We start from the raw sequence: 27,780 nt of genomic DNA, 5'->3' as shown, positions 1-27,780 counted from the left end.
TTTGTGGGGTACTTTATCAAAGGCTCTCACGAAGTCAAGAAATAAAAAGTCGGTTTGTACGTTAACATCAAGGTTAGCATGAAGGTCATGAACAAAGATGACAAGCTGAGTTTCGTCTTCAGAATGATGAAAGAAGTATGAGAGTCAAGGAAATTCATGATGTGAGAGTCAATGACGTGTTCCATGAGTTTACAAGGTACGCCAGTCAAGGAAATTGGTCGGTAGTTCAGAGGTGAGTTTTTGTTACCGGATTTGAAGATGGGAACGATCTTTCCCACTTTCCAGTCATCTGGAATGACACCTGTTGAAAGAGATTGCGAAAATAATAGAAAAAAAAATTGTGCCCTCTCGACCAATGCGGGACAGCGATGCTCGCCAAGCCCTCTGGATCCCCGGCACAACTCACGGCCGCGTCGCCCATGCGAACGTCTGAGCAATTTTGTGCAGATCGCCTTGTAAGCATCCTGGCAAAAGCGACGCCGCAATGTGCGTCTAGAGGGACACGTGCAGGTCCTCGACTACCCTCGGCTTCTCTTCATGATCTCATGGAAATTAGCAGGGCACAATTCAACCACATGAGACGTGTTGCCATTGCGTTCAGTGAGCGTAATTTTTACAATGTACTTCGATTGATCTATGTCCAGTCCTTGGTTTCGATCATTCATCGCCTGAATGAGCCTGTCCGCCGCTATCTTGGAGTCGGATCCAACAATTTTCTGGAACTTGCATAATCAAGCTGGCTTAGGTGACCGCGTCCAGCTCGAACGCTTTCTGAAAGTTATCAATTGTTTGCCGTTCTTTGGCCAACACCTTTTATTTTAGCTTTTTTTCAGATTTTCCTCCCTCGCTCCGATTCCATCTGTGGTCTTGTCTTCGTTTACATGCATCAGAATTAACCCTGACGTCGTCATCTTGACTTTTCATCGGCGCACTTGCTACCTGGCAATGACACACATCTTCCAAACCATCATAACACATTCTCATTAAACTCTCTACGCGGAGACCTTCTGCCCTCGCTGACCAAACCTTAGGACATTAAGAGTTAGCGTGCCTACTTTTTATTTTTCCAATTGAATTTTAATTCGCAAATGTGCGATTTAGGTAATTTTTCATACCCTTCATTTTTTATTTTTCATTGGCTGTAAACTCGTTATTGCATACCAGTAGGAACGGGTTTCCCCAAATTTTCTATACTTATATTTCATAAAATCAGGGGACCAGAGATTATCAGGGGCTAAAACGCTCCACAGATACTACTCCGGAGGAGGACAGACAGACAGACAAACAGACACGAAACTTTATTTTATCCTAAGGGACTACTTTGTCGTAGTCGCGAGCCGCACCTGCACCGGGGGCGGAAGACCGTGATCTTCAGCCCTTTCGCAGGCCCTTTGGACAGCCCGAAGCTGGACTTGAAGGTCGTCGCTCTTGACGGCTTCTTCCCAGTCTTCTTGCCTGTTGAAAGGCGAGTGGTGCAATGCTGAACATTGCCACAGCATGTGATTAAAGGTGGACCTTTCCTCGCCGCAGTCGGGGCAACGGGGATCCACACCCGGAGCGTAGTGGCTCAGCCTGGATCGAGACGGAAATGAGCCCGTCTGCAGCATTCTCAACACCGAGGCCTGAGGTCTGCCGAGCTTCGGGTGAGGAGCCGGGAACTGCCTGCCTCCCAGCTGGTAGTGAGCCGTGATGTCGTGGAAAGTAAGCAGCGGGTCCGTGGTCCGTTCGATCCCCTGCGAAACCGGGCCCCTCAGACCGGCGCGGTTGACGAGACCTCGCGCCTGGTCATGGGCCAGCTCATCGGGGTTGATCGATCCGGGAGAGACGTTCCGGCCCATGTGAGCCGGGAACCAAGTGATGACGTGACGGACCGTGCCTGGCTTGCGGGTCCTAAGCACCGCCGCAGCCTCGGCCGAGACCGAGCCGGCGAGAAAGGCCATCGCCGCCGACCTGGAGTCCGTGAAGATCTGGGTGCGCCCAGGATCGCACAGAGCCAGCGCCACTGCGACTTGCTCTGCGACGGACGCCGTCGAGTGTTGGATGGACGCTGCATTCAGGATTTTGCCTTGGGGATCAACCACCGTTGCCGCGTACGAGTTTGATCTGGGATACTGCGCCACGTCGACAAAGGACGCGAGCTCTGGGTTCTGCAGGGCAGTCTTGATGAGTAGGAGTCTCACTCCAAAACCAAACATCAAACTGAACGCGCTGGAAAGGCGCATGTTTGCAGCATTCGACGCCAGACTAGCCGCTTTCGAAGCAAAACCACACTAAATATCTACGAGATTCTCCAACAAATTACGGACCGCCTCGCGACTGTCGAAGCCCGTCTCCTATTCCCTCTTCAACCTCCCTCAACAAAATCAACCGCCCGCACCTGTACTCCAAAATGGCGCCCCGCCAGCAAATTAGAGCATGGCCATGTCATTAGAGGGGGTACCACAATAAGCGGAGCAACCTGCAGCTCTACATCACCCACATCGCCTCCCGACCAGACATAATTGGCCTGCAAAGAACTAACGGACCGGTCGAATTCCGGGGCTATTCGCGACTCCTGCAACTCATGCGACACCTAGCGGCGAGCGCCGGAAACGTCCCACGGAGGTTGGAGCGTCGCAACAGACGCTCCGTCCCTAGCCTTCATACTGCGATCGGGTGCGCTTCTACAACGATGGAGCTACGACACTCCGCACGGCCGTGGAATTATGCTGTGTTTTGCAGTTTTGCGGCGCCGAAGATCCACATGGCTTGCGAATATTATCACAACAAAACTGCGACGACGACAATAGCTGTGTTCTCAACATCTTGCTCGAGAAAGTTCTTTTTTTTTTCGGGCGAGCATCGGTTTGTTGTTTGTGTGAAAAGAACGCGATCCTGTTGCTTGTACACGTTTGCAGTAAAGCGCTACAGCAAACTTCAGGAAGTTTGCGTTGAGGTTCTTACTGCCATCGTGATAACGTCCAGCGTATGCGTGTTGCAACATGCAGTGCAGTTTCGGGTGATAGCCGGCGTGGTAATACAGTTAATGATGCGAATGTCGCCGCGGTACTCAATCTTACCTTGATTGAAGCTGTTATATCGGATACATGTGGCGCACAACGTGGAACCATAGAGAAACATACTACGTAAAGAGTGGCCACAAGGGCCGTTTCGCGGCCAAGCAATTGAGGGTCTGACCACCCGCCAGATGGCGTAGTGACAAGCGCTTCCACTTCGCTTCAAAGATTGACAGGTTATCATGCCTCCAGCGGGCTGCATCGACGCGTCATATTGTCACGACTAAAGAAGACAATGAAGGAAGGGGCACGAGCGCAAGCGTCTCTCTCTTCGAAGAAGATAAAGTTGGCGCGGACAATTATTGTTGGGCCTTGAATATAGAGCCTGTGTTTGTTGTCACACCACCGTCGTTCTGTGTGCCGCTCTTCGCATCTTGCGACACTGGTGGAGGTGCTGGGTACTCCCTGATGCCCGCAACTCCTGTGCGGAGTGCAACGCCCAGTTCAAACCCGCAATCAGTTCCCACAGTGGACACTCCTGTCCACCGCTACAGTCGCCGACTGCGGGGCCTCAGCCCGGAGGTAATCTTCTTGGAGAACTCCCCACTAACCGGACCTCTACATAACGAAATGGCAACCGCAGGACCCTCTCAGGTGACTCTGCAGCATCCTCAGACTCCCGAGACATTCCACGGTGATGTTTACGAGGACATCGAAGTTGGCTCGCGCAATACGAGCGAGTCGCCAAGGCGAATCGGTGGACTGCAGAAGAAAAACTCTCACGCGTCTACTTCACTCTGGCGGACAGCGCTCGTACGTGGTACGAGAACCGGGAAGCCACACTGACTTCCTGGAATGAGTTTCGACAGCAGCTTTCCACCACCTTCGCAAACAACGATCGTCGTGATTCTGCCTACCAACTAATCGAGTCACGCATCCAGAAACCGAATGAGAGCGTCGCCATGTTTGCGGAGGACATGACCCGCCTGTTCCGCCGCGCTGACCCAGAGATGCCGGAAGCAACTAAAATCCGCCGTCTGATGCGAGGCGTCAAGGAACAACTTTTCGCCGGTCTTCTTCGCAACCCGCCGACAACCGTTGCGGAATTCATCTCGGAAGCTACGTCCATCGAACGAGCACTGCAAGAACGCTGCCGACCCTTCGATCGCCCAAGCAACGCCTCGAGCAACGTTTCTGCTCTGGCTGCCGGCAATGAGCTTCGTGAGCTCATCCGGGAGGTTGTTCGTGAAGAGATTCGCAACCTTCTTGTGACCCCGCAGGAGTCAGTCGGGGCTTCTGTAGCTGAGGTTGTGCGACAAGAAATCAGGCAGGCATTCGCATTGCCCGAATCCCTACCGGACCAACGGTCTCTGAGCTACGCATCGGCTGTTCGTCGTCCTCCTCCAGCGGCAGCCTACAACTCATCACCAATGGCTGGTCCTTTCAACGAGCCGCCATCCCCGCCGTACAACGCGCAGCCACTGACCACGCAATCTAGTGTACCCGTGGAAACATCGGCCTACTTCCCTCCGCAGGCAACTGCAGCTTGGCCGCAGAGGACGCCCACAAGTCGACCATTTGTTCGCAGGACGGAAATCTGGCGCACCGTCGACCGCCGTCCTTTGTGCTTTCATTGTGGAGAAGCCGGCCACGTTTACCGTTTTTGCCCGTATCGTGACCCCGGATACCAGAGCTTTCCACCCACCTTTCCTCGAGTTCACTTCGCAAACAGGCGCTACAATGACGACGTTGCTCCACAAGGACATCCATTCACTCGTCGAACCCGCTCTCCGTCACCTGCACCGAGCTCTTCGCCGCAAGGTCGCAGTTACGCCGATGTTGTCAGGAGCGGCAGGTCCCCTAGCCCTCGTCGGGTAAACAGCCCTCGTCGGGGAAACAGGAGCGACCTTTGGGGCGGAGGTTGCCCACCATCGCAATGCTTCAACACCCCCAACGCTATATGTGCAATCGGACAATATGCCTCTGCCGACCCTAAGGGAAGTCGTAAGTGCCGACGTCGCTGTTTTCATAGATTGACACCCAGTAACCGCGTTAGCAGATACTGCAGGGCCGATTTCTCGATAACTAGCCAGATAATCTCCGATAGCCTTAATAAAGTCAAAACATCATGGACTGGTCCCCACATAAGAACGGTGGGAGGTCAATTGATAACCCCAACAGGCAAATTCATGGCCAGAGTCGACATCGGTAGCTCGACGGTTGTTGACACTTTCGTTATCTTGCTGGATTGCTGCAGAGACGTGATATTGGGAATGGATTTCCTGCATGAATACGGCGCTATTATGAACATTCCGGACAGGTCGATCAGGTTTTCGATGAACGCAGATTCGGCCGTACCCTGTGAGGATCAGCGACGTGAGCATTTACGTATCTTCGATCACGATGTAAGCATCCCTCCGCACTCAAGCGCTCTAGTGCCTGTAACATGCGACTCGCCAAGGTGCTCCAACATGATCGCCGAACAAATTCCTGGTTTGCTGTTTAGTCATGGCGTATCAGTTGCAAGAGGTGTAGTTGACATTACTCGCGGACAGACGGACGTCCTACTAACAAACTTTAGTCCTGAACGCCGGCATCTTACAAGAGGTATGGCAGTCGCGTACGTGGAAGAGCTGAATGAGGTTACCGACTGCATGACTGTTGAACAAGACGATTCCCCCGGTCTGCCGAACGTGCCTCTATCCATTGATGTCGGCCCAAGTTTACTACCTAAACAGAAAGAAAGACTCCTCGAGCTTATTGATGAGTTTCGCGACTGTTTCTCTTCGATGTCCAAAGTTGGCCAAACGCCACTGACCAAACATCGAATTATTACAGACGAAACGGCGAGACCCATACGGCAAAACCCATACCGGGTGCCCCATTCGAACCAGCTAGTACAGAAGATGACGACGCTACAGCGTTTGTTGCGGTTGTCAACACGACTACGCTTGCACAGCAGCAACGCGAAGACCCAGAATTGGAGCCCATTATTAGCTTCCTGGAGGGTCGCACTTCTACTCTGCCAAAACGTACTGCAAGAGGACTTCCATCGTTTTGCTTACGCGACGACGTCCTCTATAAAGTGAACTTTTCTCCGAACGGCAGCCCCTACTTGCTCGTCGTCCCACCATATCTCAGGAATGAAATATTGCACGCATGCCTTGATGAAGCAACATCCGGCCATTTGGGCTTCACACGAACGCTCTGCAGAGTGAGACAAAAGTATTACTGGCCAAGATTGACGGCGACCGTTCAACAGTACGTCCGTACATGCCTTGATTGCCAGCGGCGGAAAGTGCCAGCCGTCAAACCAGCAGGCTTCCTTCGTCCTATGGAAGTACCCAGAACTCCAATTGCACAAGTCGGAATGGATCTGCTAGGCCCATTTCCAACCTCTGCTACGGGACACCGATGGATTATGGTAGCCACGGACTATCTCACGCGCTACGCCGAAACCAAAGCTCTGCCGCGGGGAACGGCCAGTGAAGCAGCTCTATGACGTCCCCTCTGTGGTGTCCCGTCTCCATAGAAACGTTGATGCTGCGCCGGCTGCTCCGGTTTATGTGCCGCTGGATACGCCCACCTCGCCGCGCTTTCAACACGCCGGTTCGCTGCTGCGGTAAGTTGCATCCTTTTGTCTGCACTAAGAATTTGCAATTGTTTGCGTTCAACATTGTTAAAGAGATGTTTATTGATGCTGATGGAGTGTATCTTTACGTGCGTAGCATACAATATATGCTTCGGCGCCCACCGAGGCTGGTTCGTAAGCGTGGGCTGTACATAACGCGTTGCTGTCATTGCTAAACCATTTTTGTTGTTCTGCCTGCTCTTTACCTGCAATTTTAAGGATATGCACTGAAATTAGTTGTGTCTAATAGGATCTTGGTAGTCCGCTTGTAAACAAGGAAAAATAAAGCATTTTGTACTGTGCCACTACTGCTTCCTGTTGTGTGTAATTCAGAAGAACGGCAGAAAAGTGAGAACAAAAACAACAACAAAATATCTGACCGCATGATTTTATGCTGTTCGCATGAGCAAATTCCGTTTTGCATGGTACATCGACAACCTTGGTTGTTTTTGTTTAGTGAAAAGATCGCGATCTGCTAGTTTATACGCCTGTTTATGCCAAAAACACAACACCGATGCTTCACTAAAGACAACGTAGTTGAACACTTAAACAGCTAGGTAAATCATATTGAAAAGCACTGCTGTCAAAACCGAAACCAAAACAGAGCCAAACCAGGCGTCCCGAATCTCGGAAGACAAAATTGATGGTCTGACCAGCCGCTGGTCGCGCTGGTAGCAGTGCAGTAGCTGGGCCGCAAGGCCCTACGGGAGTGTCCGCTCTTTACGTAGTATGTTTCTCTATGGTGGAACTACCGCGTATGGTGTATCAGCGAAAATCGGAGTTTCAGGTGCTCCCGGGTAACGTCGGTAAATCGTTCTATGGAAACACCATGTACACACCAGCGTGCAGAATAGCTATGGAGTGGCATAGCGGTACGCCTTCCTTGCGGCCTGGACACGCTACACGCATAACTACTGCAAATTAGTAGGTGCTCATTTGAAAATGCGTACTTATCAAATCAATTGTATCTCGTATCAGTGATTGAAGGAAATTGCCAGTTCAGAGGCGAACCCAGTTTTGGACACATAACATGCCCAATACGTCAATTATAGAATAACATGGAAAATTAGATTCATCATGCAGTAGCTGATTTAACATTAATTTATACAGAAGCATTTGTTTTTATTTCATTGGTTTACAGAGCACCCATACGCGACATGTTCGTAGACAGCGAGGAGTAATCATTCATGGTCAGGCCACGCACCACAAGCCATACCTGCACATGGTGTGCAAATGTGTTTTTATTCTACGAAGCAGATCCTTCGATTTCTTATATAACGTTTTGTTCTCTACGAGAGAAACAATGCGTCAACTACTGCAATAACTACAGCTAAGCGAAGCAGCAGTCACGTTGCGCAAATCTTGAATGTAAAATAGATAACAGGAACGCAAAAGTACCGGGAAAGGTTTGCCACAGATTCGTAGTGCATGCTCGCGATAAAGTGTAAAACTTGATTTTAGGAGGACTGTAAGGAGCATGCAGAGCTTGCGCCTTCGCGGAACGAAAATGCGTTAAGGCAAGAACAATGGAAAAGTGCCCGCCGTCTGCATAATTAAGCGCATGTACATGCGGCAAAAGCTGATCGAGCAAGTCGGTGCACTGCTGCGGGCCATGTTAAACGTGCCATAGTGAGCAGGTTGTACGTTTTGGGCAATCATGGCGAGGCCAGCGCGACATACCCAACTTTGCCGGCCGCTGTCTCGCACGCTCGAAACGCCGGATCTGCGCCAGTGAATCAAAGCAGCAGAAACGTGCTTGTGCTTTTCCGACAATCCAGCAGTGCACGAGTATCAAGAATACATCGGTGATTTTCATCAGAAGCTCGTGCGGGCCCGCTGTCACGCCAGAGGTTTCCACACACCGTGCGACCACTTCAGCCTCATGTGCCTCTCTCAGATCGGCTCAAATGATGTGGTCGGCGTAATAAACTCGCTTTCCTTCCACAAAACAGCGAAAACCGGCATCACACTGCACGAAAATCATCAAACACAGCGGCTGCGGCGACGCGGGGAACTCGGGTGCGACTGTTTTCACAACAAATCCGTGCAGGGGCGGGGCCTCGCCTCGATGACGTATCACGATTTTCTTCTTTTTCCCTCTCTGGCGGCGCGGTCGGTGTGCGGCGCCTCAGTTCGGATCAGCTCATTCCACGTGAGCGAGAAGTTGGCGCGCCAAATATGCGACAGCATGCACGGTCACCTTGGTAGTAAGCGGACGTGGCAACTATTACGACACCTCATTGATCCCACCACCTCACGCACACACCACAACCATCACATAAGCAAACTCTTACATGCTCACAAAGACAACTTAAAGGAACTTATGTTGAAGCCAGAAAAGTGCCGCTTCGCATACGAGGAGCTCTTGTTTTTGGGCCACGTCATCAACAAGTATGGAGTGTGTGCTGATCCACAGAAAACGGCGGCCATCACTGACTTTCCTCCGCCCGCCGACAAAAAGGCAGTGCGTAGATTTCTTGGACTGTGCGCCTATTACAAGTGCTTCGTCAAGGAGTTTTCACGGATCGCCGAGTCAATGACGTACCTCACGAAGGCCGACGTCGAGTTCAAGTGGGAGACGCCACAAGTCGAAGCATTTGAAAAACTGAAGCGACGCCTGCAATAGCCGCCAATACTTGCGCATTTCGACGAAAACGCCGATACCGACGTCCACACCGACGTAAGCAGTGTAGGACTCGGCGCCGTGCTTGTGCAGAGGACTGATGGACCAGAAAGGGTTGTAAGTTACGCTAGAGGTTCGCTATCGAAGACGGAAGCAAATTATTCCACAACAGAAAGGGAGTGCCTCGCCATCATCTGGGCTACATGAACGTTTCGCGCCTACCTCTATGGGCGACCCTTCAATGTTATGAGCGACCACCACGCCTTGTGTTGGCTAGCTAACTTGACGGATCCTTCAGGTCGCCTCGCACGATGGAGTCCGAGACTTCAAGCATTCGACATCACCGTCGTTTACAAGTCCGGGCGAAAGTACTCTGACGCCGACTGCTTGTCTCGCGCCCCCGTCGAAGCGCCGCCACAGGACGACCAGGATGACGACACTTTCTTGGGACCCATCAGTACCGACGAATTCGCCGAACAACAGCGAGCCGACCCGGAACTAAGGAGCCTTGTAGACTACCTGGAAGGCAAGACCGTCATTGTGCCGAAAGTGTTCAGGCGAGGATTCGCGTCGTTTTTCTTGCAAAACGACATTCTCCTAAAGAAGAACTTCTCGCATCTCCGAGCCAACTACCTCCTCGTGGTACCCTCAGCATTGCGTCCAGAGGTTCTGCAAGCTCTCTATGACGACCCAGCGGCCGGACACCTTGGTGTTACTCTCACGCTCGCGAGGATACAAGAAAAATACTACTGGCCTCGCCTCTCTTTTGACGTCGTTCATTACGTAAGGATATGCCGAGACTGTCAGCGACGCAAAACACTGCCGACAAGGCCAGTTGGACTTGTACAGCCGATCGAGCCACCTCGCTGACCGTTCCAGATAATCGGGATGGACTTACTGGGACCTTTTCCGACGTCAACGTCCGGGAATAAATGGATCGTCGTTTCTGCGGACTACCTCACCCGCTACGCCGAAACAAAAGCCTTGCCCAAAGGCAGTGCCGCCGAGGTAGCCCGATTCTTCGTTGAGAACATCCTCCTGCGTCACGGTGCCCCAGAAGTCCTCATCACCCACAGAGGCACGGCCATTGCGGTAGAACTAACTCAAGCCATCCTGCGATACATCCAGACAAACCATCGCCGGACCACCGCCTACCACCCGCAGACGAATGGCTTCACCGAGTGCCTAAATAAGGCCATCGCCGACATGCTGGCAATGTACGTCCACGTCGAACACAAGACGTGGGATGGCGTCCTTCCGTACGTGACCTTCGCATCCCACACGGCCGTGCAAGAAACGAAGCACATGGCGCCGTTCAACCTTGTCTACGGAAGGAACCCGGCAACGACGCTTGACGCCATGCTACCGGACTTCACCGATGAAGAAAATCTCGACTTTGCCACCTATTTGCAGCGTGCCGAAGAAGGTCGACAGCTCGCCCGCCTGCGCATCAAGAACCAGCAGAGGACCGATTGCCGACACTACAATCTTCGATGACGCTACTTCAAGTACCAGCCCGGCGACTGTGTTTGGGTCTGGACTCCGATACGCCGACGAGGACTCGGCGAGAAACTCTTACGTCGCTATTTCGGAGCATATAAGATCATCCGACGTATTGGCGCACCGGACTATGAGGTCGTGCCAGACGGTATTTCGCAATCACAGCGGCGCCGAGCACGACCTGAGGTCATCCACGTGGTGCGTCTAAAGCATTTCTACGCCCGCGGACGAACTTAGGTCCTTTGTTGCTTTGTTCTTGTTTTTTTTTCTTCCTTTCTGTACGCGTGGTTTTGTTTTTGCTTTCGTGTTTGTAGCATCGGGACGACGCTTCTTAAGGTGAAGGCATTGACACGTATACATGTTTATCTTTCACCGGTGGCCGCTTTCCACCGACTAACAAATGTTAAACGTTATCGCTCGGCGCAGGACGCACCTGCATTGGAACCTTCTCGAACGTTATCGATGCTTCTATCCGTCGTCTGTGGTCACCGACGCTCATGTAATCTGATTGTATGAGCGACGCGAATTGTCTAGAACTTTCTGGAAAACACGCTGGGCACCAGGGGAAAATCTGGAACCTTCGATGACTCAGGTATAAAAGCCGACGCGTTTCGCCGCTGATCCGATTTTGGACGATCGCCGACTGCATTTGCCGCTTTCGTTTCGCTTCGAGTGTAGCTTGCTTTTGTGGGCACAGGTTCGCCCAATAAAGAATCAGTTTCGTCATACACAGTTTTACGAGTGTTTACTTCAGCGTCACTGCTGCGTGACAATATGGTTCGCATAAATGCATGCTCGGCAGGCGTGGTTGTATAGCCTAGACCACAGATTTACCTGTGGCCAAGGGTGATGAAGAACAAAAGCTTTAGGTGAGAAAAATGGCTACCGCCTTCACCCTCCCCTTATGTGTAGCAACACTCAACGTGCGTGGGCTGCGGAGTATAAGGCGTCAGCAGAAGTTACTGCACGTACTTAGCATGAAATTGATGTTGGTGCAGTGCAAGAGACCAAGATTTCATCTGCTACCGTTGCTAACCTTGCGCTGCAAATTTTTCAACCAGATTATGAGGTGTGTGTTAGCCAAGCGTGTGGTGCTTCCGCTGGATGTTTTTTGTTAGAAAGCAGTTGAATCACGCTTCATTGTCGCTACGTGTTGATGGGGAAGGCCGCTTTCTATGTTGTGACCTCTCTTTTCGTTACCGTAATTGGCGGTTTATTTGTGTCTATGCTCCCCTTAAAGTGAGCGACAGGAAGGCTTTCTTTCTGTCTCTTGCTCCGTTCCTAGACACTGACAGAGATTTAGTAGTTTTGGGAGACTTTAACTGTGTTTGTGATCATAGAGACCACTCATACCTAACAAAGCGTTATGATGCAAGTGCAACTTTGCTTCAGCAATTACTGAAAGACCACAATCTAATAGACGTCGGAGCCTACACGCCTTCTTGCGTGTGGTTCACGCACTTTCAAGGCGTCTCTCATGCTCGACTTGATCGTGTGTATGTTTCGACGGATCTCTGGTCTCACATTCACAGCTACGTCGTGAAGCCTATATTTTTCACAGACCATTGTTTAGTGGCTGTTTCATGGGGTCCCAGAAAGTTTCGCAAGTTTACTCCAAATTGGGAATTGTGGAAACTTAACACAGAACTTTTACGAGAGGAAACATTTGTAAACAAAGTGAAAGAATTATTTCCAGAGATAACGCAATGTCGACAGCTCCCACTGTTTGCTCAATGGGAAATGTTCAAACAGAGAGTAAAAAATGAAGCGATTGCTATTTCATGTGAGCTGCCTCAAAGAAAAAATGCAGAAAAACATCACCTTTATAATCTACTTCATAAGCTGCACGCTTTCGAAAGTCATGAGCCAGGGTTGTATAGCGACGAGATAAATACAGTTCGAGCAGAGGTACAGAAATATGAGACGGAAGCGTACAGAAGAGCAGTGGTGCGTTCACGCACAACTCGTTTCACAGATGAGGAGCCCACAAAAAGGGCTCTTGGTGATGAAAAGCGATACGCGCTTTCAAAGCAACTATTACAAATTGAATCTGGTGGTTCCATATATACAGAAACGTCGCAGATAATCACCATATTTGAAGATCACTATAAAAATCTTTTCACTGCAGTTACGCATCAGCCGGGTTACGAAGAAAAAGCCGATCAATTTATTTCTCTTATGCCACAATTACAAGATGATGATCGAGTCAGCGTTGACGAGCCAATAACTCGAGAAGAAATTAAGCTTGCCGTTGAAATTCTGCAGAAAAAGAAAACGCCTGGCCCTGATGGCCTTAGTGCCGAGTTTTATGTAAAATTTCAGGAATTCTTGTGTCCCTTTCTTGAGCAGGTTTTCAAAGACGCTTATAAACATGGTGAGCTTCCTCCGACTTTCTATCAGGGCCATACGACCCTAATCCCAAAGAGTACTGATAATGAAATATTAAAGAGTGTAAACGGATATAGGCCGATATCATTATGTAACGTCGATAATAAAATATTTGCAAAAGTACTTACAAATAGGTTGCAGACAGTCATTGCTAAATTAGTTGGTGACCATCAAACATGTGAAATTCGAGGACGCTCTATACAAACAAATATTCATAGCGCACGTTCAGTCCTTGAGTGCTTAGAAGGTAGCATGGATTAAGTAGCTCTTCTTCAGATTGACCTCGCCAAAGCCTTTGGTAAGGTTCAGCACAGTTTTTTGTTCCATTACTACGACATCTGCAGTTAGGTGATGCATTATATAACGGTATAGCACTTTGTTATAAAGGGTGCACTACAAAGTTAATTGTGAACCGTACCCTCTCAGGTGTAATACAGGTACAGTCATCCGTCCGTCAGGGTTGTCCTTTCTCGCCTTTACTTTTCGCAATATACTTGGAACCTCTTTGCTTAAGCGTGCTTTATAACTCAAGCATTAAGGGATACAGGTATGCAGATGAAGAAATTAAAGTTCTAGCTTATGCGGATGACATTGCCTTATTTTGCATTGATAAGCCCAGTATTACTGAGACAATAAGCACTACCTTGCGTTTCTGTGAAATGGCAGGAGCTAGTGTAAATTTTGATAAAAGTAGGGGGTTTTGGCTAGGCATGTGGGCTCTAACTCCCTCTGTGTCCTGGAATATTCATTGGAATCAGTCTTCGCTGCGATATCTTGGTGTGCCTCTCGATAACTTCCGTAATAGTGGACCTCATTGGACATCCGCGATAACCACAATCCGTCGAAAGGTGACAACCTGGCAGGGAGGCGACTTCTCCATTTTCGCAAGAGCTAAGGCGTGCAATATATTCCTTGCTTCTAAGCTTCTTTATGTTCTGCAGGTCTTGCACTGCTCCCGCATCCATGTTCAGGCATTCCACAGAACATTTGCATGTTTTATTTGGCAGTCATCATGGGAATCTATGAGAAGGGATAATCTTTTTCTTCCACTTGAGAAGGGAGGTGTCAGTCTTGTGCATTTTTTGTGAGACAATTGGTCATGCGATTATTTTACCTTAAAAATGTCCGTCATCCTTTCCTCCTTGCAGTTAATAGAACACGTCTTGCGTCACACCTCCCTTTTCTTTTTGTCACGACAAACTCTGCTCAAGAACTGCCGTTATGGGGCTTCCTAAAAGAACTCGTGGATACTATCTCATTTTTAAAAGCCAGATTCACGTTAGAATATTTATTTAGCGTTGATCGAACATCGCTAAATATAGCATTTGTAAATAACCTTTTCCCTGCACCTATGTATCGAAAGCCATATCTGTCTCTATTTGGTCAAGATGTTCTTTGCCGTGTTCGTCGAATGTGTATAACGCCAGCAGCGAAAACATTTTTCTTTAAGCTGCACACTTCCACCCTGCCAGTTAAAACATGGCTTCATGATAAAGGATTATATGTACCGTGGAATACAGATTGTAGACTGTGCAGCCAACCTGAGACAATAGAACATTGCTTTATTCTTTGTCGTGATGCATTTTATTTTTGGGACATTTTACAAAGAACTATCAAAAAAGAATTTCCTCTAACACATTACGGTATCCGGTTCCTTCCTTTCAAAAAGACAATCAGTAATGCACCATATGATTTGTTTATGTTATTAGGACTGTATTCATTATGGAGAAGCCAATGATCGACAGACATGCCGAGCCACCCCGCTCGACAAGGTCTCTCTTTCGAGAAGAGGCTGCTCAAGTGCGGAGTGTGGTTACAACCTTTGACCCCGTTCCGGAATAGATTTCGTATCTGGACGCTTGTGTTTGTTTACCCGATTTTTGAACTTTCATTGGACTGCCTAGCTTGTGTGAATTTGTTTTTCATGTATGTGTATATGTAACGCAACTAATTTTCGCATATAACTACTAATATTTCCATGCAATAAACAAAAAAAGTGGTTGTATAGCCTAGTGGTTACGACGCTCGCCTTGGGACCGGCGGCATGCGGGTTCGAATCCCGCCTCGGCAAGAAAGTTTTTCTTTTCTTTCTTGCTACGCACCACAAATCACAGCTGGCTTAAACAGCTCCGCTGTTAATAAAGTCTTCCATCGTAACTGCGCCTCAGTAAGGCCAAATGTAAACGCGACAAGCATCTCGACCCGCTCGGTTGAATGCCAAGAGCTCATAACTTAAATTGGACATTAATGATTTCGCAATCACAACTCATAATAAATGCTTAGGTGTCCTCGGAATTTTTTCTCACGGTCAACTAGAATACCGGCTATCGCCGTTTTGCTCTCTCATTCACCCCACTCTCTGCCTGCATCTTAACGTTACGCCTAGTATTTCCCTAGATCAACGTACTCCTACACTGACTCTAGATGCTGCATGTACTCTAGATGCTGCATGAAACAAACTAAACAGGAGAGGCCCTGACATCCCATTTTTGAAGCCGGAAGTGCAGCTATGTTAGTGTACCATCTCCCTTTGCGCCTCCAATCAGGGGTTTCGCAGCTCGCCGGAGCAGATGGGCGCGAACTTTCAAGTTGCATTGTTACGAGCGGTTACGAGCCGCCGGAAGTGTGTGCTGCCGACGCGCGTCAAAACAAAGCCTACGAAACTTCTGAAGCAGTTTTAGTGAAGCAGACGCGCTCCTATGTTTTTCCGTAGCACGTTGAGGAAGACCCGCGCCGTGATTGCTTGACTGTACCTGTTGCTGGCCGACACTCACACTCAATGACCCAAAACACAAGTTTCAATCTTGCATACCCCACTCCAAAGTCAGCTTTTCTCGCGAACAAAAGGTGCTGCGAGAAAGACACCGGTGGAAAAATCTCACATTTCAGAGACCGAGAGCAGCAGCGAAAGCTCCAAGAGCGCGGTTCCTATGGAAACGTTGACGTTTCGGGTACCCGTCCCAGTGCTCCTTTGCGAAAAACAGCATGTGACTTCCACCACACTTTCTCCAATACATCCGTGCTCGCCGGGGCCTCTTCTGGGTTTGCTTCCTCCATGTGATGCTGACTGGCGATCATGAACTCTAGTTCGCTTACCACGTTATTGAACATTACCTTCATATTCTGCATGATAATCTTCGACCATACTCTTACACTTTGTCGCTTAAGGTCCACAATCCTTTGTAGCAATTCTTCCCCAGCTATAGCTGTAAATAATGCGTCAGAAGTAAGCATCGCGTTCTCACGAACAGACACGAATGCCCTGCTTCGGTGCGTTATGCGTTACGTTCGGAGCGGCAGGGCGACCACCACTTGGACTGCTCATGGCGAGCGGGAGAAACTAAAGGCGCGCGAAAGCAAGTTTCGCGCCGTTTTCGTGACGTCAGGGTCACCTGACGGGGTAGTCTCGAGCGCCGCAGCCATTCAGCGTGGCGGATGCGCTGCCAACGCGAAAGAGGGGGAGAAAAAGAGGAGGTTGACCACGCCGGCGAGGGTGTTGCGGCGTAGATCAAAGCGTGTTGCTACTTTCTAACATCAAGGGGTTTTAGGACTCGACTCTCCTCCGCGCTCCCTTACGGCCTTTGCAACGCGACGGGAGTCAATGTATTTTTTTTCTGACGAGTAGCTCGATGGCTCGCCGCAAGAGGTCGCTACCACCTCACCGTGTAACCGTGTCCGTGGGAGCGAAGGGTCGCGCGGGTAGCCACAGTAGCGCGTGCACCTAACACCCTTACAAACTTGCGCGAGCTCGGTTTTGCTGCTGCCATTTTCTTCAATACCTGCTGTCAATTTGGTTCTTTATTCTGTGCTGGTGTCCCGACTGGTGAGATTCTTGTGCCCACAACGTTCATCAGACTTGCCCGCTGATGCCCACCATCGACATGAGTGTGGTCTGCTTGGTCTGCTTTTGTGGGCGCAATTACTCCACCACTTCTGTGCTTGACGGCGGCGTCTGAAGCAGCAAGCCTATGTCGCCGATCCCTCGTGTACTACCTACTGTGTGCCAGCTTTCGCAGCTGAATGTGTGAGCTTTCTCCATGGGATCGTTGCAAGCGTGAAAGCGCCATTTTTTCCTCCTGCCTCAAATGCGATCACTGCAGCCATGGTGTACTGTTGTGTGCCATTTTGCAAATCTCAACAGAGGAAGACGCCGGGTGTTTCCTTTCACCAATTTCCTAGCGATGCGGAACTGTGCTCCAAGTGGCGAAAAAACATTTGCCGTGAGAATCTCGTCATAAACGACAAGTCCTCATCAACTGTAAACTGTAGTGTGCAGCAAACACTTCAATGAGAGTGATTATGTTCCCGGATGCCGAATACGGTTGCCTGTGGGAGTTGCCTGTGGGAGCTGTACCGACCATCTTCGAACTCTATCAGTTCTACATGGTGCCAGCTGCAAAGAGACCGCTTAAGGACCCTACATGTCGTGACCCCCCAGCTCCTGGGAATTCATCAAAGCGAAAAGCAGAGTCGCTTTTGCCTGCTCATGAAGATTTTGGGGCAGGAGGTAACCGAGGAGACACAAAGTGCTTCAACACAAACCACCAGTAACAATGCTTACCGAGCTAGTCACTATCTGGTCATGATGAAAAGGCTTCGGGCTCAGATTGCCTACCAGCGCTCGAAGTGCGGGGGGCTACTGAGAAAAGATGAAACAGTACAACGACGACAAACACTATATTGCCGTCAAAAAGATCGTTGCCGATTCCGAGAAACGTGAAAAAAAGGCTGTTTTTCTCCGTCACCAGATCCAAGTCTATGGCAGTAAACGACCTTGTTACTCAGAAGTCAGAGAGTCTGGGATTTGGCGCTTCCTTTCGCCAAAAGGTTATGATCACGCTCAAAAATTTGACCTCTTGACACTGCCGGCGAAGTGTATACGCTTCACCCAAATCGCATGTTTTCGGCACTTTTGGGCAACATTGTGGCTTTCTTTGAAACGGCTGCGAAGCACTTCCCGCGAACAAAAGTGCATGAAGTGCTGCAACTTCTCGTTGCGCTCTACCTTGAACAATCGCGCATCTTGAACTGCCCAGATGTTGGCAATGGTTACACAAGGCGCACAGCTGGTGTGATTGCTGACAAATTTGTCTGACTACTTCCAGTAAATCACAAAGACTAACGAAAAAATGAAAAACCAGTTGCTTTTGTGCATAAGCCATCCAGAAATTATTTTAGGCTTTATTGTACATGATGTGAAGGTTGTTGGCACCAAAATGTACAAGAGTGCACTGTATTGATCAGGAAATAAATAGTTTGTACCTGTAAAATTTGTGTCTTTGTTGTAGCCTCGCAGTATCTGTACCTCTCTTATAAATTGAAGTGCATGTACTGAGATAATCAATTCCCCTAAGTAACGACATGTGTATTCAATTGTTATGGGTGTTGGCTTAACCTTCCCCTCAGTTTAATCTTTCGAGCGTCGTCTGCTACAGGCTTGCGGCTACAAGAAGAGGCTGTAAGCTGTTTCATCCACATCGTATGAGGCTATGGTATTGACTACTGGCACCAAAAATAAAGATTAGGCTTTAAAATTCGAGATAACTTGCGTCTGACAGCCGGAGTTGCACAGATGTTGCTGGTGCCGGAGCGCATCTGTGAACGCGTTTTGCGAAGGCGGCAACGGTGAGCTAACAGCGCCACCACAGAGTTGCGGCGGCAGCATCCATCATTACAAAGGCCGTAAGGGAGCGCGGAGGGGGGAGTCCGGCCGTGCACAAACATTCGTCGCGTCGCAATAAGCCGCCGGCGTCGCAGCTGCGCTCGCTCGGCCGCTACGGTACCGCGTGACTAGGCTCGCCGGCGCTGGGTCGCTCAGTATCCCGGCCGGTCTGTGCGTCATCGCAAGCGACCGGCTGAATCCAATCATTCTGTATCGCTAGACGGCAGGCTGTGAAATTTCAAGCAAAGCTGGCAAATGGAGGCCACATTAGCACGTTATGGAGATGCTTACCACGCGCGGAAGCGTGCATTAATGAAACACTGTGTGCATAGTCTTTGCAAAACCAAGCCAAACAGACCTTTCGCTCGTGAAACCTCAGGCAATTTTGTTTTTCTATTCCAGCGCGGCCGTAGCCAGGCTGAGCGCGCTACTACGCCCACCTGCTGGGCTCGTTAGTGTTACATAATACACAGAGCCAGTACACGTTGACGCACAAATATATTAGTGGCTCTGTTGCATGGTTGTTTACGCACTAACTAGATATAACAGCCCCTAAACGTCACTGCGTTTTCTTTCTATTTTTTAAAAATATTTTTTCCCCAGCAATACATAAACAGGCTCTAGGATTGTGGAATGTGAGGTTCTAACGTCACGAAGCGAGTCAGACTATGACTGACGCCATAGTGTAGGGCTCCGGATTAATTTATACCGCCCCAGTTTTTTAACGTTCTGTGACATCGCACAGGACAACACAACTAACATAAATCAAATGGTCAAAGTGATATTTGGTCGGAACTATGGGCGACTCACCTCTTGAGTCCGTAAAGGAGAACGTTTATCTAGGTCAGTTATTCACAAAGGACCCTGATCATGAGAAGGAACTTTACAGAAGAATAAAATTGGGATGGAGTGCCAAATTGGACAGGCATTGCCAAATCCTGACTGGGAGCTTACCACTGTCGTTGAAGAAGGAAGTGTACAATCATTGAATTCTACCGTTGCTAACATACGGGGCAGAAACTTGGAGGTTAGCAAATAATCTCTAGAACAAGTTAAGGACCTCACAAAGAGCGATGGAACGAAAAATGTTAGGCCTAACGTTAAGAGACTGGAAGAGAGCCGTGTGGATCAGAGTGTAAACGGGGATAGGCGATATTTTAATTGACATTAAGAGGAAGAAATTGAGTTGGGTAGGCCATGTAATGCGTAGGATGGATAACCGGTGCACCATTCGAGTTACAGAATGTGACTGCGCTTCCCTTCCAAGAGAAGGGAAGCGCAGTTGAGGACAGCCGAAAACTAGGTGGGGTGATGATGTTAGCAAATTTGCAGCCGTAAGATGGAATGAGCTAGCGCAAGACAGGGGTGGTCGTAGGGAGAAGAGGCCTTCGTCCTGCAGGGGACATAAAAATAGGCTGATGATTATGATGTTACTGTAAAAAAGCCGATGACGGCACGTGACCCGGATGAGATTCAGGCACGAAAAGCTGCTCAAACTGCTATTCAAAAACAGCTTTCGTTCTAGAGCGCATATCTTTCCTGCGGCGAGCCCAGCGAAAACGGGGGAGGAGGGTATGGCGAAAGGTTGAGAAGAAAAGCGCAGTGCGGCGACGATGATGGCGCCACAGTAGCGCGCGTCATCTGTCGGCGGTGGCTGTTGTGAATCGCGCCCACGCGACACACACGCGTGTGTGAGGCAGTCGCAGCACACTCCGCCGTTTGCGACGTGCCGCACGAGATAGATGGACCGCGCCACACGCCAATTGAAAACACGTACGGAGAATTTTTCATTAGGGAGTATCGTAATCGTCGGTCATTTTTTTTCTCGGTAAATTCAAAAGTGCTTACTTAAAATTTCTTTATCCACGATTGCAAGTTGATACGTGTTGTATAGATTCACAAAAGTGGCGTTAAGACCCCCTTAAGCACTAGAAACCGTTGTCCTTAAGAAGTATTACGTGTACGATTTAGGAACGGCCCGTAACATTTTCATCATGTCACTTTTAGCAAAACACAATCTTTTGAGCCCTGGCCAACACGGTTTCCATCAAGGCATTTCATGCTCAACACAGTTTGCTGAATATATTTGCATTCTGGACTTTGTAATGGGTTCAAACTAACCTATTGATTGCGTTTTTTCTCGATTAAATAAAAGCATTTCATACTGAGAATAGTCGCGAGTTGGTGTTGATTCATGGTAAGGGCTAAGAATGAAGAAGAAACTACACAGGACCAGCGCTGAAGGTGTGAAAATGTGAACGCTTGTGGTGTCGCTATGGAACCGATAAACTGCCTATAAACTACATGAAGGTCTCATCGCTTCCTTTTCTCAATCTTTTCTCAAGACAGCAGTTATAGACTGTCATTTATTTGCATATTCTCTAGTGAGCTGCGTGCCCCGGAGGGCCTTCTTGGGTATTTTATTTTTATTTTTTATAAGTGACGTTGCAACCAATGAAGCGCGTTCGTTTAGAGCATTTGTCGAATATTTCACAATTTATAGGTCAAGAAATCAGATAACTGCAGGCTGATAAGTTAGGTGCAATGAGTGGTAAATGTCAGTGTTCGAAAATGTGTCAACGTCACTTTTACGAGGAACTGAACATCTCAGCCATTTGCCCATACTTTGAGTATTATTACCTTAAATAATTGTGACAAGTATGAATATCTGGGTATTCGAATGACGTCTGACTTGAAATGGAATGGACAGCGTATTACAGAGAAGACAGTGGCGTTGCTGGAATTCTTACGCTGATATTTTAGTCGATTGCCAGTTACGTTTAAAAAAAAAAAGCTGCAATTACCTCGTGTTCAAAGTTGACTCGAATGCGGCTGTATTTGCTGGAATTCATACACGGCCGATTTGATGGATAAGCTTGGCAGAGTGGACAATAGAGCAGTCTGATTTCTTGGTAATTATGATAAGAAATTAAGCATAAGGAAGAAAAACAAATGATCGTGCAAAACATTAAAATACCGTTAACAAAAAGTATTATGCATGGGTGTGCAGTTATTAAACAAACAAGTCTGACGTTAAAATTTTGCACGCCTATTTGTATAAAACAGGAATCGACAAAAAAAGATGATGTCACCATTGCATATCTCGAAGAGATGCGATCATGCATGCGCTTAAAGTCGGTAGTTTATTTTTAACGAGGCCTATTTTAGTTTTTTTTTTCGGGATAAAAGAACATAATATTTTTTCGCCTGGGGTCGGTGATATTGTAAACGGTATAACGGCGATTTCGCGTTTCACTGCGAAATCGGTAAAGTCATTGTTTGCGAGAAAAGGGAGCAAATAGCCACGTCTTGAGCAGAATGTTTCATACTGAACAATTTCAGACGATATGGCCACTTGGTGCAAAAGGGAACCAGATTGTGTGATATTACGGTGTCGTGCGCGGGAACATGAGCGGTGTCTCAAAGGGGAGCACATCTGCAAAGCCACGACTAGACAAGATGATCGGCTCTGGGTAGAAGCGGGGGTGAATTATTCGAGGCGTTTCGTATCAAGAAGCGAGGTGCGTCGTGTAAGAGCGACGTTTGAGCCTGACGCAAAGCGTTTCAAGTGAGCTGCACAGTGCATACATAGTCTTTGTAAGCAAAACAAACAGCCCAAAGTTAGCGCTCACCTTGCCCCTGCACCTTTGAGTTCTGCGCTGAGTAGCCATAAATTTTGTGGTTGAAATTGGTCTGAATGGAGGTAGGTAATGCAGGTAATGTGCCCTCGCGTGTGAGCTGTCAAGTTTCATGACTCACCCATGGTTTTGCAGAGCATCAAATTGCGTATTCCCGGCAAAGAAAGCAGGCGTGCTGGTGCGCGCGTCAGCCACACCGGTGTAGTCTTCCAGGTCGGGCGCACCACCACTCACATTCACGACACCGCGTCACGCAACAACCATGTGCATTCCTCCGTTGTAGGGGAAAGACGGCTCTCGTGTAAAGAAAACAATCGCTGCCGAAAGCGACGCCGCGTTGCGGCTAAATAAAGAATTGTGGCCCAGTCACGGTACCGCCAAAATATTGGGATTAACTATTGAGTCGTGTCTTCTTTGTAGGACAAGGGGTTCACAAGTGATCGTCGACGAGAGCAGCCTGCATTAGCGCGCACAGCGAGAGGCGCGCGTTCACCGGGACGCGCCGGAAAAAGCGCTCCACTCACCGGTCAAGTTGGTTTCCCTTGGCCGTCCGGCTGCCTTGTGATGTGGTGGGTTGGCGCTCGGCGGCCACTTTCACCGCGGTGGCGAGAGAGAGCGTGGCCGGATTCCCGACGTCGGCGCACCGCTTGCCACCACTCTTGGCGCCGACAGGAAGCCGTTGCTGCGGGCGCCCTGACGGAAAGCGCTTGCTGCTCTCACATTGGCTCTTCTTTCGTCGGGTCATTAGGGCGTTGTTCGCTGCATCTAAAAAGCAAGCGCTTATCTGTGCTACCTGTACATTTGGCCTGGGAACTTGTTGCGGAATCTGACAGAAAAGAAAAATTAGGCACAAGCCATCGACAATAATGGTCCATCATTGATCGAATAACCCAGCACTTGTAGAAAGCCATTCGGTTTATTAAAGTAATGACGCGCCTTAAGACGTGTGGCATTGAGGACATTCATGTAGCGATTGTCGTTTCATTGCGCAATTGGGCGAAAAACAGAGACGCTACATCTGTAGTGGTGCCCTCTCCTGCAGCCGCCGAAACCCAGTGTTGCTCAAACGTTTCCAGTACGTGACGCCTACTATAATGACCCTCCACTTTTATAGGTCATCTGAAAATTTACTTTCTTCATTGACGCAGATACATTTAGATTTTAATTCAATGAAAAGATGTTAACCACAGCAGAGAGAGCTGCCAAAAATGTTTGCTGATGTCTGGCGAGACGGATTGATTGAATCCTGCATTTTAATGCGAAGGGCGTATTTGCTGGACACAACCATATCTGCTGAACCCAAATTCGACAGTTTCGGTGAGACAGAACTGGCTGCGGTTGGGAGGCAGCGTTCGGTTAAGTTTTATTGCGATAGCAATTATATGGACACTTCAACCGGATTTCTGCCGTAGGCGTCGCCGTCGCCGTGATGTTCCGTATAAAGTCCAAGGGCGGTAAAATCGTCGCCACGCGCCCTATGCGCGTTGAAAGCGCGCGCGGGACGCGCGCTATCACGGAGAGCGAACGCACGCGACCGCAAACGCGACCGTCGCGCGAAAGGCCGTCGGGGTATGGGAGGGACGGAGGCGGGGCGACGCTGTGCTGCGGCACCAAAGGCGTATCTTGCAATAGGGCGCAAGGGGAACTGCCCACTCACGCGAAAGCAAGAAAGCGGGAGGGAGGTGGGGAGGGGGCGCAGCTTCTACACAGCCAACAACTGCGCTCGTACTTTGCCCGGCTGTGGCGGTCGCCCGCACCGTCTCTTATCTCCACACGGCTCTGCCCTTTGTATGCGCTGTGCATTAGCCAATCAGTTTCCGTTGAAGCGATAGACCGCACGAACCTTCACCCGCTGCGACGGCTGCGCTTGCTGCCAGCGTTTTGACAGTCGTTGTCTGCAGTCATTCAGTGTGATCTATTCATGGTTGCTTGTGCGCGCTGACACCACGCTTGTTAATTCAGTTAGTAAGTGAATGTGTCCAAGTTCGTGCAGCCGATAAAACAACTATCCCTACTCCGAATAGATCTCTACTAATTTCGTAACGCAATTGATGCTTCGCCTTTCGGGCGAAACTGCGACATTTTTTCTCTTTGGTAACCGAAGGTTTAGCATAATAACTCCGCACAATAAGCATAATTTCATGGATGATATATGTAGGCTTACAATATTCTTAATACAAACGACGTTTAAGCACTACGGGTACCGAGTCTGAACATTTCCCTCTGCTCCGGCAAGCAGATCAATACACATATTTTGACACCCCATGGCCCATTTGGGGGTTTTGACCAGCAGATTCAGAACCACTAGACGCACCAAAGCTCTCGCGTGACAGCATGTGCGGGTAGGCCTGGCCATTCACTGACAAGCACAACTCTGTTACCCTGATGTTACGAAGGCATGTCTACAGCGGAGTCGAATTGTACCTCACCATTCCCGGCCATGGCCTATTTTCACAACCAGCACAACAGCCTTGTATTTTCAATGAAATTTGACGAAATATTTATTTAACAGTTACAAATGCCATATAACATCACGAGACGCCAACAAACAATGGCACCAAGGACAACATAGGGGAAATTATACAATAATGAAAATGGATGAAAAAATTTGGCCGAGACGCTTAACGTGTGAGAATCCGAACCGTTTGGTGAAATGTTTTCTTTGTTCCTTCTCCGCGCCTGCGTTCGAACTGCGCCTCGGTAAGGCCAAATCAAGTCTCAGCGCACTCGCTTGCCCGCGCATCCTTCGCTCAGCGGCGGCGTTCAATTTGACATTATTACTCTTTATTTCATACGCTCATTTTAGAACGCCGCTCTTAATGGCCCGGAGCGAATGTCAGAGACGGCGTAACCCAGCGAACGAGCACAACAGCGTAAGATGAAAGACGCGGAGATCAATGAGAGCGGCTCCTTCAGTGAGGTGCGCGCGGGAAACTGGTTTCATGCGGACCCGCCCGACCACTTGTTGCGTACTCGTATTGGGGGCGAGGACTTACGGAGTCGCCATCTGTAAGAAGCGCCTCGCTTGCGTAGTATGAGGGATAACGCGGCGCACTCCTCACGTACAGGTTTGGCTGTGGGCGCTCAGTAAAAACACCACGCTGGAGCCCGCCCGGCCATTTCTGCCAGTACTCTCCAATCAAGGGAAGTTTCTTACTGTCAAAATAATCACCTTGGGCAAACAAAGCGCAGAATAATTTACAGGCGCTATCTCTACCGAATACGTACAGTGAACGCCCATTGTGCGCGGTCGTCGTGATGTAGTCCCCCGAACCAGCTTCTTGCGCAGTCGTAGTAGTAAGCAGTCGCTGAGCGAAGACTATGTGAAATATGTTCTTAAAGTGTCCTGTCTGTATAACCAAATGGAGCATAACAGAATGGAGCCTGAATGCAGCGACCGCACGGGTTCGCAGACTACGCGTCTGCATGCATGTCCGCGCACAATGTTTCGCTTTCGCTGCGAGCGCGTTTTCGCACCATGCCGTGAGCTTTAGGCCGCAGCATATGAACAGTACACAAGCAACCATTGTTGCGTGGACGCAATCAGAGCTGTTCAAAAAAACTTGGACGCTATACGGCGACTCGTGATGTGCCACCGCGATGATTCCATTATTTTTTTCTGTTCTTCTGAATTATTGGCCGTTTCAATATCTTTATTTCTCAAGTTGCGTCGCACTGTAGGTTTATCCAAGAAATCTCCCACTGCTTCTTTTTGTCAATCCAGTACGTTCATTGTTTGGTGCTAACACAAACATGAGCATATGCAATGCCTTTTTTGAATGTGCTTCTTACCGTGCCCTTTCCTTTCTGGTGAACTTGCCAGTATCTACCATCAACAAGTTCATAGACCAAATTCTGACATTAACCGGGCAGCGCACGAGGGTAAGTTTCTCAGTGCATGCTTTTTGCTACTCACCGAACATCGCCGCCCCAACGCCGTAGCAGAAATCTTCGTCGCGGAAGTGCTTGCTACACACACAAGTTGTAGCCGATGGCTGCTTGCCGGTTGCAGGTTTCGCAATCCAAGCTACACGCAGCTTCTTAGCCTGCGGGTACGTGTGAAGGCTCACACCGGGCTGCGTTGCTTACGCGTCCGGCACTGCGGTACTGAGCAATAGCCTACCATGTCGGACGCCTTGAAAAGCAGCCACTACATGTCATAGTGCTTTCAAGTGTTGTCAAGCAAACACCCGAAGCGAGAAAACATCCCGACTTAATCAGAACCGTAGCGGAGGTGGGACTAAACTGTTGTATTCAGATCGCTTCGGCGCTTCCGAAGCAGACAACGCGGCCGCTGTGTCCACGTGATTCCTCATACTACGTCACGCCGATGGTGGCGCCAGCTTTTCCAGTGTTAGAGCTCGCCCCCAATATGGTCTCAACCGGACCGCTCGTTTCGTACTAGCGTCTGCTCGCGCCAGATCTCGCCTCGCGCCTCTTTGGTTTACTTGCTTTCGTCTCATTCGTGCTTGTTTCTATTGTCATGGTTTGCGACTGTTTTGTAATCTGATTGTATGCACTACTTCTGTATTGTGTAGTACTTTCTGGAAGCTAACATCGATTACAGTGGAACCTTCGACGAGTCACGTATAAAAGCTGACGCGCTTGACCCGCAGATGAGATGTTCGGCGATTGCCGACTGTGCTACACGTCTCTTTCTAATTCAAATATATCGCGAAATGAAAACACGTATATAGCTGCGCTCAAGTGTTGCACTAGGGAGTATCGTAATCGTCGGCAAATCTTTTTTTTTTTTTTTTACACTCCTGACGAGGCGCCACCCATTGGCTGCGTCGTCAGGTGCCTAACGACGCACGCACTAGGACACACGTTTAGTCAACCAGAAAGTCGCCGTGGCCTCGGGGAAGCGCTCTCGTCTCGCATCCCGGATTCCCAGCCAGACCTAGTTTTCTTTTCCAAGGCATGATTTACTTCGTTTCCCGGATCCTCACTGAGAAGTTTAACGTTGGTATTTTTTGACGTGTTTTTCCTCTGTGCCATCGACCATTTCTTGTACTATCATTCGGTCACGCCGCCGACTACAAAGCCAGATTTTCGCGTAATGGGGTATATAATGCTTTACCATTAAAAACAAGTTGCCGTAGGTGGGGGACGATCACACGTATTCGCATTACGCGTGCGGTGCTCTTACCAACTGAGCTACCGCTGCGCCGTTTTCCCATCCACTTTCTGGGGTACTTATGTTTTACTACTAGAACCCTGAGAGTGTTAGCCAGCGCCACCACTCACAAACACTGGCGGCGGATGTGACGCAGGCGTCACGAGTACGTCATCTTTTTGGGTGAAGGCAACTGGTCAATCAACCGCGGTAGCTCAATTGG

General features: G+C 49.1%; 2 protein-coding genes across 3 annotated transcripts in view; both read right to left on the bottom strand.

The window, feature by feature from the left end:
- LOC119451003 (elongation of very long chain fatty acids protein AAEL008004) overlaps window positions 1-23,085 on the bottom strand; it is a 193,300-nt gene extending 170,215 nt beyond the window's left edge. Inside the window, exon 1 of one of the 2 annotated variants that reach the window (XM_049666391.1) lies at window positions 22,963-23,085. The gene's annotated coding sequence lies outside the window, so the exon portion shown is untranslated. Of the gene's footprint in view, window positions 1-22,559; window positions 22,939-22,962 lie in introns of those variants that run through there. The other variant, XM_037714441.2, reaches the window with a different exon arrangement.
- On the bottom strand, window positions 1,153-23,183 carry LOC125945142 (uncharacterized). Its single transcript, XM_049666717.1, has 3 exons — window positions 22,963-23,183; window positions 1,516-2,208; window positions 1,153-1,455 (listed from the first exon to the last, which is right to left on the bottom strand). Exons 1-3 carry the CDS (start codon window positions 23,181-23,183, stop codon window positions 1,317-1,319), a joined length of 1,053 nt encoding a protein of 350 aa, XP_049522674.1. The 3' UTR covers window positions 1,153-1,316.
- Window positions 23,184-27,780: the final 4,597 nt, after the last annotated feature.

This window comes from Dermacentor silvarum, chromosome 4 (genome assembly GCF_013339745.2).
Source record: "Dermacentor silvarum isolate Dsil-2018 chromosome 4, BIME_Dsil_1.4, whole genome shotgun sequence".
NCBI classification, from domain to species: Eukaryota; Metazoa; Arthropoda; class Arachnida; order Ixodida; family Ixodidae; genus Dermacentor; species Dermacentor silvarum.
The sequence above is the reverse complement of the archived record's forward strand: the minus strand, read 5'-3'. Positions and strand labels throughout refer to the sequence as shown.